The following is an 18,138-nucleotide window of genomic DNA, read 5'->3' on the forward strand; positions in this document are numbered from 1 at the left end:
TTCAGTCCATTTAGCCATTTTTATGCTTGAGAATGCTTCATTTAGGCAAAAACACCTAGCATTTGCTTTAGTATGCGTATGTTTTGACCAATAATAGGTTCTATTCAATCACAAAACAACATGGTTTATGAATTCATGTATATTTGAAAAACCATAACAGAGTGAAGCTGTGAAATTTGAAGCGTGATGGCTTAAGTGAAGATGTGTGTTACAGGTGGAAGAGTCATTACCAGATTGTTGTCTGTGAGTATCCGCCGCCTCCTCTCCTCCTCTGCTAACAGCTTCTCATTCAGGGCCTCCTTCTCTGCTAACAGCATTGATATTTGGTCCTGCAGGAGGGACAAGTCCAGCATTTACCATTCACACACACACACACACACACACACACACACACACACACACACACACACACACACACACACACACACACAGAAATCATCCTCAAAAACGATTTGTTCTTATCCTATGCAACAACCAATCATGAAGTTGAAAGCTAAAAAGACGTTAGCAAAGTAAGCCAATCTGTTCTCTCATGGGTTTCCAAGAGTGACTTATGGGTAAAAACAGATATTCACACTCATATGCTGGGCAAACATTTATATATTTAGCCTGCAGGTGATGCTCGATAATTGATTATGATTATTTTTGTCAAACCGTCTTACTGAAAGAGTGGTTTCTGTCTCCTTTAGCGTTTTTTCCAGGTTCTCCAGATTGGTTTTCTCTATTTTCTTTAACTCTGAAAAAGCACAGAGAAACACAATTTCACAGCAAACATACAAAATGTACTAATTACTGTAAAATACTGTAAACATGTACTGTATACACTTCCCTCACCAAGTCTTAGTACAGTGAAGCCAGTGCCTCTATTTTCTTCTCAACATCAACAACATATGAAAAAGAGACAAGCGATCCAAATTTCTGCTTGCCTCTTTCCATCGAATGTTGTAGTTTAAAAAAAATAAAATAAAAATAATTCATAAAAATTCTGTGCTTATACATATTTTTGCCTAAATGAAGCATTTTCAAGCATTAAAATTGATAAATTAAGTAAAATACAAATATAAGGCATTCAGAAGAAGCATTGAAAGATGTGATGATATGTAGTATTCTACTCCGGTCACTAGGTGTCAGTAATATTACTGTAAGGTTGGCTGAGATACACAAGCACCAGATCACCGGAACAGGTTTCTATTGCACACTTGATCTCACAATAGGCACAATAATCCCTAACACGGGCTACTGTTATGGCTTTAACCCACGCTAAGCTAAAACTCAACCTCACTTCCTGTCTGCTCGCCACTCAATTGCCCTAGGTTATAGCGACACACATCAGCACTAGTCTTATTTTCTCTTTTTATGTCTAGTGCATTGAGTAATAGGAGTGTAAAGGTGACTATAGGGGTGTTATTTCACATCTAAGGGCTCTAACAATGTTAAGAAAAACATATTTGGAAGGCCATAAATATGTTTTTTATGCTTTAACTATAAAAATAAAAACCCACCCACCTTTTATTCTGAATTTCTAGGGGGAGCTCGCCAGCTGAGATGCATCGTTAGAGTATGAATTTCCGATTTCCGATGCGATATGACTAGCCGCAGTAAAATTGATGACTTGAAACTTCTGTTATGAATTAGCCCTAAGAGGTGATGTCATTTCCTGTTGCCACTGGGTGGCCCTGGGACCAATTCAGGACGCGACATATGCGTAGCTTCAGGGTGTCATCTTCTTCAAGCAGTCTTCATACCTTGCAGAGACGTCTCATGCTGTTGTTTGAGAGACTCCATCATGTGGCTATGACTCGCTTCCTGGTTTTTCCTCTCAGCTTCCTGTTTGCCCCGCAGCTCCTCCACCTGCAGGTGGAAATGCAGTCTCCATCAGCTGGTCTGGTGTGTGTTTGTGTGTCCTATGCAGGTTGAGTGTCCTTACTGTCCCGCAGTGCCATTGGTTTGTTTTACGTAGCATTCTAAAGAGAGCTATATTATTATTATTATTATTATTATTATTATTATTATTATTATTATTATTATTATTATTATTATTATTATTATTATTATTATTTCTGTGACCATACTCGAAAGTCAGTGTGCAGCTGTCACACTGCTCTCACAAGAGGTGATAACTGGTCCAAGGGGCTGGCGTGTGTTCTCTCACCTGTTGCTCCATCAACATGCGACATTTGTCAGCCTCTGCTTGGTACGTTTTATGGACCTTGTCCCACTCCGTTTGGTAAAAATTCCTCAATCTGACACGGAAGAAACGAGAAAGAATAAGAATCTTTTTCATGTTTGCCTTGCATGCATGGGAGTGGTTGCTGGCACGACACCTGTCCTCCAGTTGCACCAGCTCCTCCTTGTGCTGCTCCTCAAGCCTTTTCAAGGCCTCCTCCAAATGGACGCGCACCTCCTGCTTCTCCGTGTGCAAACGCTCACAGCACTGAGACGATGCCACTGCAAGAAGACAAAACCTTTGGGTTATTTGCTATTTTTTCCAAGGTTATCATTTTTCATACAGAAAATGTCAAAGCCAGTGCCTTGCAAGTCCTCAGGAGGACAAAGAGCCTTTAAAAAAAAAAACAGCGTGGTTCCGTCAAAAGACTGAACATTTAACACTCCTGCATATGTCCACCATTTTTAGTGGCTACGGCTTAGCATTTGGACGCTAAACATACGCTTACACCTTAGTGGATAAGACTTTCTTATAGCGTCATTCATTTGCTCACAAAAGGTCCGACTATTACCGAAACACACTAACCAAAACCATTTTTGCCCCCTTAAGAAATAATGGAAATACAGCCGTTCCAAAAAGTACTCTGACCACGTTTTGTGGAGTTATTTGCACAAATGCCAAAAATGATCTTATCCCACAATGTTAAAGTATCCTTTAAAAACTTCCAGGATCCGGACAGTGACCTGGATCGCCCCCAAAGTTTAACTGGTTCTTCTATATCCTATTTTGGACAATTCCTGACAATTTCATCCAAATCCATTCAGAACTTTTCATGTTATTTTGACCACAAACAAACAGATAAATGAAAATAAATGTAAAACTAAATTAAACAAAGTTTCAAATTATGTTCCAAAGGCCCAAAATGGATATATTGATTTCCGCGACAAGCGTATGCACTGTAAAAGTTTGACAGGAACTGTACATGGTTGTCTTAGAAATAAGATGCAAGTGGAAGAGGAAGAAGAGCAGGAAAACAGTCTGATACTCCAACAAGGTTTTCTCTACGAGTCGACCACATTCCAACTGAATTACTCTTATGGCGGACAAGTGATCCAGCCCTACCATGATGTTTGTTGTCAGCTAAGATTAATGAAGCACGACTCATTCCTGTCGTGACTGATTCAGTTCTCACGGGCACATACCTGGCCATCTCATTTTTGAAGTTTAAAGTAGTGATTATGTCTGTTACGCATGTAGATCTGTTACGCACGCACAGATTATGCAAAATTGACGCATCATTCACCAACACTTGTTATCATTAGTTTGCATATCCTGGCACGATTGGTCATTTCTTGGCCATTTTGCAAAGAATATGAGTGTTATTACAAGAACAATGTTTCACACAAAGGTAGTTTTGGCCTGATAAGATTAAAGGAGTCGTAAAGGCAACAGTGTGTGTATTAAACATTAGCGAGTGTCAAAAAAACTACAGTATGGTCATCTGGGTAGTTTCTGTTGTCCTTGTGATTTAAAAACAGCAATAGTTTGACATATGATCATGATATATGATCATGATATATGATCATGTATAACAGTGCAATGCAGCTGTTTGTGTTCACCCACACGCAGTAGCCGTGATTGTGATCAAAATAATGTAGTACAACTGTAGTAACAACTGGCTGCAGCTGGGACATTCTGTGTTTCTCTTTGAATGGAGCTCACGGTGTGTGTGTGTGTGTGTGTGTGTGTGTGTGCGTGCGTCTGAGCAGCTGTCGGAGTGGCGATGGAAACAAAAAGGCAAGAACAGCTGAAGAAAACATATACTTGAGCTCTTGCTTCATCGTACAAGTCGGGTAATGGATATGAATTAGCATTGTTGTAGCTGGTGGTTGCCATAACAACCCTTGAAGTCGCAGCAGGTATATGACAAACTGTATAAGTCACAGGAAAACTATTAAACCACTGAATGGGACAGAACAGGTTGTTCCTGTTAAGACAGACTGAAGGAATATAAAGCTTTTACTGACAGTGGCTGTGTGTGTGTGTGTGTGTGTGTGTGTGTGTGTGTGTGTGTGTGTGTGTGTGTGTGTGTGTGTGTGTGTGTGTGTGTGTCATCAACGGTCTATACACTGCAAACATTCCTCAGCTCCGTGTGTACAGAGATGAGTCAAAGGTCAAACGTGCAGTAAAGAAAAGATGATAGTCAGTGAATGTAGGGAAAGTGTGTTTGCTCACCTTCCTCACACACGATACACCTTGGGACTGCATAAGGTACACTGCTGTTTATATTACTGCATTAGTGTAGTACGAACATGCGTATGTTATATTGACAGACAGTAGCCACGTTTACATGAGGAAATGTTAGTATTTCCGAATGACTTTTCCGAAAACAATAGTATACATGGAAAGGAATATTCCAATCTCGCCGCTACAATCAAACTGAATAATCAATCCCCAAATTTTTCTTTCACCGATTGGAATAACTCCATATTGCAAGTTTTCGTCTGTACAGTCTTGAAATTGTGTTCAGTTCATTCAAAGTTTGGATCAAAAACAAACTTTCCGCAGCAGTCCAGTGTTCACCTCCATTTTGAAAACTTTGGAACACATCTGAAAACATCTCTAGCTGCGTGTTACGTATCTGAGCATGCGCTGAAAGAACGCACCCGGGATGAATTTAAACGGCAAAAAATAAAAATGAAATATTACAACAAGCAAATGAGTCACTTTGAGGGGTATAACCATATAAAAATATAAATCTGGGAAATTGCTGAACATTTTCTTTGTGTCTGTTGAGTCCAAAACACTGAATTTTGGGCATTGCCACAGACGACGCAATACCGGAAATTCCAGTGTCTAAATCAGTGCACTCGCAACGAGCTTTGAAATCGCAGGAGATCATTATATACTGTATAACATTTACAGTAATAATACAACATTTTCCACACTTTTGGTACCCCTTTAGGGGAGTGACCCAAATGGCAGTGATTTGGTAGAACGTGTTTGTAGATACTATTTGATACATAATTTAAACAAATCACATGTAGATATGTATGAAAATAATTCTCTTACCGAGCTCGTCTCTGAGGTTTGCCACTTCTGTTGACAAATCCTTCTTCTGCTTTAAAGTCTCCTCACGCTGCAATGAAGGAACACACTGAAGCATGAGAAATTGTGAACACCATACCCTACGTTTGAAAATGACCCACTGCCACAACATTAGGTACAGCTGTATAATCCAAATGTAAATACTTTCTTGCTTGGTGTTGATGGGTACTGAGAGATACGGATGTAAAAATAACGATCGCATACTGCAATTGTAGTCATATTTTTTAAGTACACAAATACAGTAAAATCCTATCCTGTTAAACACGTGTCAGAATGTTCTGGAAGGAGATACTTTTAATTTGTGACATGACCCCGGAACGCTTCCCGGTGGACAGTCGTATCAAACAGTATTTGAACACAGACAGGTTCTGTCATTGACACTGAGCTGGACATCCTGTCCAGTGCTGGAGCCTAGGACACTGAGGAGGCTCCTTTCCATCATGGACAACCGGCATCATCCAATGCACAGTATCATCTCCTGAGAGAAGATTACCATCACTGGCCAGGCAGATCATGCCTCCTTCCCGCCATGCGGACGGACTTAGCGTATTACATATTGTTATTGCACTACAAATGTATGCATCTACCTCAGTAGATCACACAGGTGGACCTAATAAAGTGTCCAGTGAGGGTATGTCACGTGCCTAGCAGGTGATCCTAAAGAGTTAAGACAACTAAAATCCCCTTCAAAGCTGCAAAGGTAAGAACGACACCATTCATTCATTCATTCATTTTCTACCGCTTATCCTCACGAGGGTCGCGGGGGTGCTGGAGCCTATCCCAGGTGTCTTCAGGCGAGAGGCGGGGTACACCCGGGACTGGTGGCCAGCCAATCCCAGGGCACATATAGACAAACAACCATTCACACTCACATTCATACCTATGGACAATTTGGAGTGGCTAATTAACCTAGCATGTTTTTGGAATGTGGGAGGAAACCGGAGTACCCGGAGAAAACCCATGCAAGAACATGCAAACTCCACACAGAGATGGCCGACGGTGGAATTCAACTCGGGTCTCCTAGCTGTGAGGCCTGCGTGCTAACCGTTGGGTCGCCGTGCAGCCCAAACAACAACATAAAATCCTAAAATATCCTCCAAAACACATATTCAACGTGAAGTCCAAGACATGGGGCCACCTGAACACAAACGTTTACGCATGCACGCATTAGACATGCTCATGCATGCTCATTTGATGAACACATTAAGTGTGCATTCTGCTGCAGAAGTCCCGATGTGCTCTCTTCCGCCAACACCAGCCACAAATAACAGCAGTGCCTTACAATGAACAGTGGATTTATAGTATACACACACACACACACACACACACACACACAGCCATAAAATCCATCTGCTGTCTGAGAGGTCAGTTAAGTGAAGGAGCAGACTAGGGTGAGAGAAAAATAAAAAATGGACATGGCAAGCAGTAGCTTTGGAAAAGCCAACTGTAAACTTTGTTACTTTTATGTCAAAACAGCACATGTTGAAGCAGAGAGCGATAGTAAAAGAAAATGTCATAAAACAATGCGATAAGGAGAGTGCTGACATGGCTTTAGTATCCTCGCGCTGACATTAATGATTAATGTTACTTTTAAAAACAAACCACAGTGGAATCCTCTTCGGTGTTCAAAGTGTGTCCCTGGGCCCTGGGGCACATTCTAAAAATACGACTACACAAACAGATGTTAAAAAGAGCAAAAAGTGGCGTCTTTCATGTACAGTACATAAATATAGATAGCGTCTCTGCATTTTTATATGGTGGATGTTTCAGTATGACAAAAGCTGCTTCAAGTGATAATTCCTTCTCAATTGTAGGCACTTGAGTGCTAGCAGCAGTGAAAAATGCTTCAAAGATATTTTCAGCAGAAAACACAAACCTTGCGTTTCTTGTGATGGGATTTGCTGGCCGTGGAGCCCATGATGCTCTCATCACACACACACACACACACACACACACACAAACTCAAAGCATCTTTTTTTGTTTCCTCAGTCCATTGCGTCCTCCCCCTCGTCTTCTCACCAGCATGTCCTTAAAGGTAGCATCTTTCTATGTCCTCTGCTAGCATGACATGTGTCCATGCATGTGAGTGACTGCATTCCTCCAGCTCTCTACCTGTTCACCACAGAGCTCCTTGTCCTCCCTCCTCCCCTCCATCTGTCCCGCCCCCTCCTGTCTGGAATACTGTATCATAGGAATTCAAGTTATTTCTACTCCCCCTTTGTCGCGCTCTCCCTCTGTCTTAACTCCCTATTCTTTCACATCTTTGCATAGAAGTTATTTACATCAGCAATTATTTACATCAGCAATCTGTAATCTCGTCCCAGTTATATTTGACAACCTTTGGGGTTCGGTTTCTCCACTTTTGTGTGCTACTAAACTTGTGTAATATTTATTTACAAATTGAATATTTTCATAGTTAGAGCATAGAAAACCTGATATGTGTTTTTTTTTTTTACATCATTAGAGCCTTCTCGACAAGAAGTAACACCCCTATAGCAATCTTTACAGTCACATTACTCAATGAAAAACACAAGACATAATGTAGAATTATTATATTGTATTGTAAAATTGTGTTTATAGGTATGTAACAACCGGTAGGGTAAAATGCGGTGATTTAAATGTCAGTAAGTTCTGTGTCATTTATGGCTGCAAATACGTGAAAGACAAGGCAAACAAGCCCGTTGAGACAAAGAAGCTGGATTTAAATACCAATGGGAACGTTGGGAAGGGGGGGGGGGCAGTCCCCCAATGTTTCAAGCCTCTTGACAACAGGGAGAAGCTACACCCCTACCCTCAAGGGAAGGTGGTGGCAGCCGATATTAGCCAGCTGTTTTTCCAGGGCAAAAGGCAGATTAGGAAATCCTGGAATTCATTGAAGGTTTATCTCACACTGGCGATCAGCAGCAGCTACATTCCTCCACTGCACTCACCACGCCCCCCCCCCCCAATGTACCTTTTAGGAATAAAACGCATCCCTGCAGAGTCAATATTCAGATTGCAGATTTTTTTTTTCAAAATAGGCTGTTTTTTTAAGTCGCACAAGGCCAAAAATACATCATTAGGTAGAAAAAAACATACATAAGTCACACTGGAGTATAAGTCGCATTTTTTGTGGGTAATTTATTTTCCAAACTACTTGACCAAAACAGACATTACGTCATCTTGGAAGGCAAGTTGTAACAATAATAAAAGAATAGAGAACAGGCTGAATAGGTGTAAGATATGCTAACACAATGCTTATTCAGCTACACAAAAAATAAACATGAACACAAAAGGTGTCCAGTGTTTATGGAACACCGCGAGCCACTACTTGCCAATCACATAATCTTTGGCGCCAACTGGCAACAACTGACGCCGGCCCAGTGGGCTCCTGGCATCATTGGCGCAACTTGGCTCGCGCCACTACATTCCAGCGGATTCCAATGGGTGGCTTGTTTGTGACGTTTGGTTCTTCTTGGTTTTTGCCGCCGTTACGGGCCACCATAAACCAGTTGGTAGGCAGTTTGAGCCACTGCACGCCACTAGGCACCTTATTGGCGACACTAGGCGCCACAGCAAATTCCATTGGCGCGAACTGGCATCAACTGGCGTCGGCCCAGTGGACTCTTAGCATTACTGTATGCTAACCAGAGAATGTATGCAGTCAGATGTCAAATTTGGGCGGACATTTTCAATGTGAACAGAAACACTAACCGTGATTCCACTGTACTCCATGTATGGGTTGGTCTGAGAATTCCGCCATTTTGAATTGAAGTTCAAAGGAACTAACAAGCTGCCTAGCGGCTTCATGCGTTAATGGGTGTGATCTCAGAATAAAACGAGCCATTAAGTCACTCTCACTTCATGAACACACCTTGAAACGCCCCGAATGGCAACACGGCTGCTGTTGAGTTAATGATAGGATGCTTTGTTCCAACATGGTGAACAGGAACGATGGAATGCAAAGATGGAATCAGCTTCGACGTAACAACTCGTGCAAATATCAACCAGTAACACGTGTTGTTATCTACTGGACAACCAACACTACTTTGTACTGGCTTGGCGAGGTTGCTTCCGCAGACCAGAGTACTGTATTACTGTACTGTATCTACCATCAATAAAACATGCAGAGGCTGCACGGTGGACTAGTGGTTAGTACACTAGGAGACCTGAGTTCAATTGCACCCTCGGCCATCTCTGTGTGGAGTTTGTATGTTCTCTCCATGCATGCGTGGGTTTTCTCCGGGTACTTCAGTTTCCCGCCTCCCGCTCGAAGACAAGTGGGATAGGCTCCAGCACGCCCGCAACCCTCATAGAAATTGAATGAATGTAACGTTGCCTCTGACTGTATTGGTGGACTATTTTCTACCAAGGGGCTGCTCGGCGGATGAGTGGTTAGTGTGCAGACCTCACAGCTAGGAGACCTGAGTTCAATTCCACCCTCGGCCATCTCTTTGTGGACTTTGCATGTTCTCCCCGTGCAAGCGTGGGTTTTCTCCGGGTACTCCTTGGTTAATGCTTGGTACATGCTAGGTTAATTGGCCACAGGTATGAGTGTGAATGGTTGTTTGTCTATATGTGCCCTGGGATTGGCTGGCCACCAGTCCAATCACAGGTCCCCGCCTCTCGCCCGAAGACAGCTGGGATAGGCTCCAGCATCCCCTGCGACCCTCGTGAGTATAAGCAGTAGAAAATGAATGAATGAATGAATTTTCAACCAATAAACAGACTAATTATGGAGATTATAAGAATAAAACGTCATTTTTCAGAAATTAAGTAATATTTAGATAAAAAATCAGTCAATTAGTTTCTAAACATGTGGCACAGGATGCTTCTTTTCCTTAGAAATAAAACCTGCAAAAATGTAAAATATATGCAACATACCTGAATAAAGAGGTGTTGGACGACTGTAGCGAGAGCCTCCACTCTCTTGTTGCCTTGGAGAAGAAGCTTCCGAAGCTGGCTTATGGACTGGTTCTTCTTCTCCACAAGTTCCGTGTGGTGATTCTCTTTAGCCGTGAACACAATGTCTGCACTATTAGCTCCCGCCGCACTGGGCTTGGATGCGCCCTGCGGACGGGCTCCGTGTTTGGGGCTAGACCGTGACCTGGGTCTTGCTTTACACCCAAGAAGAGGGGGTGCTGCGGAGCCTAACTCTGTGCTGGTGGACGCTGGGACGGGCACTGGGGTAACTGGTACCTAGCAAAAATGTTCCCACATGCATTTTAGAGTCGGAGATTTCAAGCAGGAAAGGACACGGAGAGACAGAAGACTGCATACCAGATCTCGTGGTGAATCCTGCTGGCTCTGGTTGGTCCCTGCTGCAGGTGTGGATCTTGTTGGTGCATCCCGGGGTTTGTTTTTGTCAACTGCAAAAGAACGGCATCCTCTTATTCTGTGGCTGACAGGCACAACATTCAACATGGTGTGCACTTCCCTACGCACACACAGACCACACAATCACAGCATGAACAATTGTTCAATACCACAACCCCAACCCGACCCTAAAACAAGCTAGAATTCAACTACAGACAAACAAAAGAGAAAAGGCAATGAACACAACATTGGCTAATGTATCAAAACAACACACACATCATCCCGCAAAAGAGAGCACGCCCTTCTGACTGCCTCAGATGCATGATGGGATTGTGCTGTATCGATGGTGTGTGAGTGCTTGCATGTGATGCACTCGGGTGTGCATTAAGGAGTGCATTACCACAGACAAAATGGCAGACTTCATTTCACTCGCTTGGGTTGCTGGCATCGACCGCCATTGTGCATTAGGGTTGAGGTCAGGGCTTTGGGAAGCTTTAGGCTGCTGGCCAGCTCAGTCCAAAGCAGTTTAATGAGTGTTTGGCTTTAGAAGTCTAACTGCTGAATTTGGAGGTAATATTGACTACTTCTTTTCTGCTGATAATGATAATGCCGCTATGATGAACTGCACAGACAGCCACAAGTTTGCTTGAGTTATTGATGAGTTATTTTAAGTTTCAGTCTTTTAATTTGAAATATGTGTAAGTGATGGTCTCAATAAAATGTCTGAAACCGAGCTGTCATATGCATCTTTTGGAAGCAGTGAGAAATGGAGACTTGATAAATGAAGTCACACGACTGTGCACAGTGAACTACCCTAAATATTCCACTTCCGTTTCAGCTTCAAAATACAGTCCATTTATGTAAAACAGATCAGTCCATCACGATGGATGGTGGGAATACAACATGACAGCAAGTATTATTAACATTAAAAAGTACACAGTGCAGATGGTCAATGATGAAAAAGATTTTTGGAGACGATACAAAAGGATTTGGGCTCGGGACACGGTTCAGACGTTTTTTCAGCAATGGCCTCGATCTTCACAGAGAACATATTGACCCAGTTGTAAAAATGATATTAGAAATGCAAAAGCAGATGTTTTTGCCCACTGAGGTATAAATAGAAAATATAGTTCAGGACACACACCCTCGCACGCTCTCATCAGCCGCTGCAAAAAACTCCACATCGCATTACAGCTTACGCCACTGGACGAGCCTCAGCTGAACCACTGGGCAGTGTGTGTGTGTGTGTGTGTGTGTGTGTGTGTGTGTGTGTGCTAGTACGGGCATGCACGTGCATACTAAAGCCTCCTCTAACCTACATTTGAGGCTGATGGCAGGGAGCAGTGGCGAAGTGGGTGTGTGGCCTCAGACGAGCAAAAACAGGGCAGCCAAACACGTGCAGCTGGATTCAGATGGATCGGGAGAGGAGGAGGAAGAGGAGGAGGAAGCTCTTAGAACGCAACAGCAGCATGATGATGAGGATGAAGCTGAACAGTTTTGTTAATTAAAGAGATCTGATAAATCAGGTTAACATTAGGCGTATGTAAAGGCCTGATGTAAACCTTATTGAACATTTGCTGACAGAAAACCAATTGAAATAAAGTCTACCAATTCTGCTACCAAGACATCACAAAGAAACCCTCCTTTTAAAGGATGAATAAGTAAAAGCGAGATATTTCCAGCGGCCTGTGTGCGTGTGTGAGTCATGTGGTATAGGCACCGCTACAAGGAGAATAGAGTCAAGGCCATTCATCACGCCACCGCTGAAGCACTCGTGTAGAAAGCTTGCACAAATACACACGGCAGTCAAGCAACGGCCCTATTGTACGCTACACAGCTATGGCGGCTACGCTAGCTGCTCCACAAGCAAACAAATGGCTGCCAATGACATGCAGGACAACCAACGAAAGGCGAGTGGCTGCCGAGGCAGACTTGAGGGCAGATTTGAGCTAAAGATGAGAAAAGTAGTAATAAATATTATCATTGTGAATATAGTACGGCAGCTTGTACTTTCTTCTTTACAGAGTTTGAAAGCACATGGAAATGGAAAGTATAGAAACAAACGACAGGATGGACAGATCATTGCAGGAGTTTGGACTTTTCTCCCACTGTGACAGATGATGAAGAATGATTGACAGGGGGACATCTCTCAGACCTGCGTGGAACACCACCGTGTTCTTCTTGTATCCTGACAGCAGCTGGAGGTTTTGGAAAAGTCCTTTGGCTGTCAGCTTCACGTGGAAGTTGGACAGCGACAGCCTTGGAGACCATAACATTTTCTGGAAATCCTTTTCAGTTGAATGCAAGCAGCCTACTGGATTCTTCTACAAAGTCTGAGCTTCTGTTTGCCCCCCCCCCCAAAAAAAAATAGGAATTCTTCGTCTTTTAGTCTGTAAAGATCTAATTTCTAATTCCTCAATCTATGAGAAAATGAGGCTTGTTGCTACAAAAGCTTCGACATTTAAAGACCAAAGACCGTTAAAAAAATGCAAAAAAACAGCATAAAGAGAAGAGAATCCTTTCAGCCACAGGCCTCGCTGAAAAGCAAAAACTCATCCGTACGTCTTCCAGTCGCCACGACGATGGAGGACGAATAGAAAATGGCGCCAAAAAAAGCTGTGGATTTCACAAGCTGCCAAGGTGGTAGCAAAAAATCCAGTGATGAAGGATGGAGCAGGAGAACGCGGAGGAAAGAGGGAGGCAGTACTGCTGCATGTGTGGGGGAAGGAGGGGATGTGGGGGGGTGGAAGCGGAGAAGAGAAAATCCTCGATGCTGTAGATGATTAGTAGCCCGTCTCCTACATGCTGGATGCGAACCAAGCCGGGTCCAACTGTTTGTATTCAGTCCCAAAGAATGTCATGTTCTGGATGTGACCGGGTGGGGTCTGTCGGGGGTCTTAAAGACGCTGCACATCATTATTAACACTGCAGGGAGAGGAGGGGGAGGGGAATGGGTGGGATTTGAATAATCTCTTTTATTTATTCTCTCGCTCAGTGTACCTCTATATCATCCGTGTCTGGTAGATACTCTGCTTTCCCAGCTTAGATGTGACGACACAAAGGCATGAAGGAGACAAACAAAACAAGTGTGGGAGGAGACCATGTGGCCGTGGGCAGACTATTCAGCCAAGAAGATAAACGATCTGACATTTCACCTGTGACTTGATCACATGGCAGGAAAAACACCTCAAACTTGGACTTGGACCTTCCTGCAGTCTACCAGAACCAATGACTGGGTTCTTTTGCCTTTTTTGTGCAACCTTGTCCAGCATCCTAACATTTTGATGCTACTATTTCTATATTTATCCTTGTTCCCATAAAGCCACACAACAATAAAAAGGGGGAAAAACAGATTTTTGTGAAAAGATATTTTTGAAACATGACTTTCACTTGCTTTTATGACAGCTCAAATATGTACAAATATGCAACATGACACAAACAACACAAAAAGGGTTCATTTCTTTACAAATATAACACCAACTCTTTACAATCTTCACATTTGGAACGTCTGGGTTTAGTCTTAAGTCTTATTTTTCATTCCTTCCTTCCTTTTCTACCGCTTATCCTCACAAGGGTCGCAGTGGGGGGCTGGAGCCTATCCCAGCTGTCTTTGGGCAAGAGGCGGGGTACACCCTGGACTGGTGGCCAGCCAATCCCAGGGCACATATAGACAAACAACCATTCACACTCACATTCATACCTATGGACAATTTGGAGTGGCTAATTAACCTAGCATGTTTTTGGAATGTGGGAGGAAACCAGAGTACCCGGAGAAAACCCAGGCATGCACGGGGAGAACATGCAAACTCCACACAGAGATGGCCAAGGAATTGAATTTGGGTCTCCTAGATGTGAGGCCTGCCGCTAACCACTCGACCAGCGTGCAGACAAACCTTATTTTTCCACATTATTATTATTATTTGCTTTCAGAGAACACTAGTCATCATATTGTTAGACATCGGCCCGATATCAGGAAACAAAAAACAGTATTGAATTATATCGGCCTATATCTAAAATGTCATATATTGACACTCTGATACGAGCAATGAGCATGCAGAGCCCACGTGATCACAACAGTGAACTAGCATGTTTAGCAAGTAGGAGTAATGGCGCCGTGTGGCAGTATATGTTTTCTGTTTCAGTCAGACCAAGATTGGGTGCAAAATTTGTCATGCACAAGTTCCCCTCTGATGGTGCCAATGCAAACAGAAAATGTATTTTACTGCACCTCAGCACGGCAGGAGAAGACGTACCTGTGCTGTTAAGTCGAGCGAGTCTTGCAGAGCCACTTCTTTGCAATGGATGGGACGTCTGCCTTGTCAGCTCCTGACTGACGCTTGAAGAAATCTTTGCCGTTTGAGGAAATGCTAGTGTCTTTGTCGTGTTGGAATTGTTACCCGAGGGGGTCTTCAGACCTACAGGGACAGAGAAGACGTCAAACTCTTACATCCCCCCCCAAATGCTGGGAGTCAGGGCAGGTTCAATCTGCTTTCAACAAGCATCACCAAGTCACAATTACATTTTTAAATTATATTTACTTCCTTAGTGTCCGACTAAAGCTATTGTGTGCTTTTAGCACTATTTCCACTGTGCCATGTGCCTCCTACAACACTAGGTGGTGCTCATGCTCCTGTCAGCCCGGGTAAAGGGTTGCTTTTCCGGTTGACGTCACATATAAACAAAGACTCCCGGCTCTATGTTGCCAGGTCAGCGTATTAGAGGCGACTTTGGGCTTTTTTGTGCAACTTTTCTTGCAAATTCTCAAGCTAGTCGCTTGTTTACCTCGTGAGACCTGCCAACGCTGCTTCGGCTGTCATTATGCTCTAAAAAGGACTTGTACAAGCTACATGGTGTGTCTCCGTTGAACAATTACCTGCCAGGCTCAACTGCTGCCCTCCTTTTCCGACGCACAGAAACCATTCATGTCGCCGCAGTGTTCTGGCTACATTTACACGTCACAAAGCACGACCCCTAGGCTTCCTCTATTCATGTGTACGGTCCTTTATGCCTTTAATATAGTTAAATGTTTTCTCCACGTCCACGAGAGACACATTGGAAGTAACGTTACAACCAATGAACATGGACACATACTGTATTAGCTTGAACAGCTAAACGCAATGAGCATAGAGCAGACATTTAGCAATTTCACACTTGGCTGCAATTCATTGGCTTATATTCGAATATCTAGTGTCTATATCTATATCGGTGTCTGGAATATCTACCACAGTGTGGTTAGCTTGTAGGCCACACAGTCAGGAGATCCGATCTTCACTGTGTGGAGTTTTCTCCGAATACTCCGGTTTCCTCCCACATTCCACAAACGTGTTAACAATAAACAATATACTTGTAGCATACACGCGACCCCAGTGAGAATTTTCTTGTATTTTCTTCATTTAGTAGTTTTTATGCTTGATAATGCTCAATTTAGGGCTGCACGGTGATGGAGTGGTTAGCGCACACACCTCACAGCTAGGAGACCCGAGTTCAGTCCCACCCTCGGCCATCTCTGTGTGGAGTTTGCATGTTCTCCCCGTGCATGCGTGGCTTTTCTCCGGGTACTCCGGTTTCCTCCCACATTCCAAAAACATGCTAGGTTAATTAGCCACTCCAAATTGTCCATAGGTATGAATGTGAGTGTGAATGGTTGTTTGTCTATATGTGCCCTGGGATTGGCTGGCCACCAGTCCAGGGTGTACCCCGCCTTTCGCCCCAAGACAGCTGGGATAGGCTCCAGCAACCCCTGTGACCCTCGTGAGGATAAGCGGTAGAAAATGAATGAATGAATGCTCAATTTAGGCCCAAAACACATTGAATTTGCCCAAACATGCATATTTTTAGGGATGTCCGACATTGGCTTTTTTGACCAAAACAACAGATATCGCACTTTTATGCTGATATCGGGTCGATAATTACCGGTACCAGAAATGATGGAACATCCCTAATATGTTTTCACTAATAATGTGCAGTATTCAGCCACCAAACAGTGGCAAACATAATCTAATTAGGATGTTTACATGCATGTTTAAAAGCTGGTTTTACGCCACGTTTTTAAGTGCCTATAAACCTATTCACTGTTTCCCTGCAAGTGAGACAAGCGAAAGCCAGTCATATCTGGCACTGTAGCTACCGGTATGCAGTTTATTATTTCAATTTCCATTTCAGAAGATTTTCATTCATTTACATAGTTTCTAAAATATGTAACAACATGATTTTCCATTTGCTACTGAAATATTCAATAAGTCCACTTAGTGACTTAATGTCTTTGTAGGCTTTGCTCTTACGATACTGAAACAAGCGTAGAGCTCTTATTATGTTTGCACAATTTCTACGACCAATACTCAATTCCATGTTAACAGGTAGCTCGACCGACAAACGCCGACTAGCGACAACGAACCTGCCAGCAATTTAGAAGGTAATGTAGGGACTGAAATGACCAATATGTTTGATGAACAATCACAAGTGAGCTTACCTGAAGCTTTTGTTCTGGACTGCAGTGACTGTGCTCGATTTCTCATTGCAGGAGCCTTTGGGACAGCAGTAATACAAATGTTGTTCAAGTTGATAACAGTGTTACAGGAACTACTGGGGCCAATGGGTTTTGTCCCAGTCTGAGGATTGCATTTGCTGAGCCTCTCATCTGATCTGGTGTCTGGTGAAACCAGGGTACATGTGGATGTTTGAGAAGCTGAAACAACAATGAGAATGTTAAAATATGACATCCTCTGTTGGGTAGAAATAAAAAGATCATGCAGGACAACCACGAGCAAAGACTTACCAGGGACAAACTTTGCATAGTCATTTGGAAAGACATTATTCTTGTAAAAAGAACCAAACCAAAATTAGTTTTAATTTTTTTCATCCAACAGAATATATAAAAACATTCATGCTGGAAAAGCCTCCACTGCGGCTGAATTCCAACAATTCTGCAAAGATGAGAACATTTGTCCACAGCAAACACGTGATTGCAGCTCTTGTTGCTAAGGGTGGCTTAGGTGTGCAATCACATGTTCACACAGGGCCATGTACTGTAGGCCTGGATTCTTTTCTCCCTTAATAATAAAAAGTTACATTTAAAAACGGAATTTTGTGTCAGTTGTGTCGTCATTGACTATAATATTCAAATCTGTTTGAAACATTTAAGTGTGACAAACATGCAAACACTTTTTCACACCTCTGTATGTCATATCATTTGATAATTGTTTTATTTGACCATTCACGATTTCCATTTAAGACTCCCACAGCAAACAACACCACTGATGCACAACCTAATACAGGGGTCGGGAACCTTTTTGGCTACAAGAGCCATGAAGGCCAGATATTTTAAAATGTGTATCTGTGAGAGCCATATACATTTTTTTAAACATTGAATGCAATAAAATGTGTGCATTTTTATGTAAGACCAACAGTTTTAGATATAATGGGCTCTAATTACGTAGACCAGGCACACTACCCCACGCCAATGGGGTGTGGCCAGCATACTTTCGTGAGCAGCGCAGTGTCTAATAATAAATCAAATACTTGCTGCCATTAATGCAACTTCTGCTGCTGCATGGTTTTGCACCGTACTC

At 42.8% G+C, this 18,138-nt stretch overlaps 1 protein-coding gene across 4 annotated transcripts in view; it reads right to left on the reverse strand.

Annotated features, from left to right (window-relative positions):
- The window catches only part of LOC131128599 (microtubule-associated tumor suppressor 1 homolog), a 38,884-nt gene that overhangs the window by 3,006 nt on the left and 17,740 nt on the right, over window positions 1–18,138 (reverse strand). For all 4 annotated transcript variants that reach the window (XM_058071609.1, XM_058071617.1, XM_058071589.1 and 1 more), the window contains 10 exons: window positions 17,040–17,255; window positions 14,824–14,985; window positions 10,535–10,623; window positions 10,139–10,453; window positions 5,240–5,306; window positions 2,325–2,448; window positions 2,153–2,243; window positions 1,746–1,851; window positions 663–736; window positions 231–329 (listed from right to left, as the gene is read on the reverse strand). In XM_058071609.1, coding sequence (XP_057927592.1) covers window positions 231–329; window positions 663–736; window positions 1,746–1,851; window positions 2,153–2,243; window positions 2,325–2,448; window positions 5,240–5,306; window positions 10,139–10,453; window positions 10,535–10,623; window positions 14,824–14,985; window positions 17,040–17,255 — 1,343 coding nt within the window. The remainder of the gene's footprint in view (window positions 1–230; window positions 330–662; window positions 737–1,745; window positions 1,852–2,152; window positions 2,244–2,324; window positions 2,449–5,239; window positions 5,307–10,138; window positions 10,454–10,534; window positions 10,624–14,823; window positions 14,986–17,039; window positions 17,256–18,138) is intronic.

The sequence above is a fragment of the Doryrhamphus excisus genome, chromosome 1 (assembly GCF_030265055.1).
Source record: "Doryrhamphus excisus isolate RoL2022-K1 chromosome 1, RoL_Dexc_1.0, whole genome shotgun sequence".
Lineage (NCBI taxonomy): Eukaryota > Metazoa > Chordata > Actinopteri > Syngnathiformes > Syngnathidae > Doryrhamphus > Doryrhamphus excisus.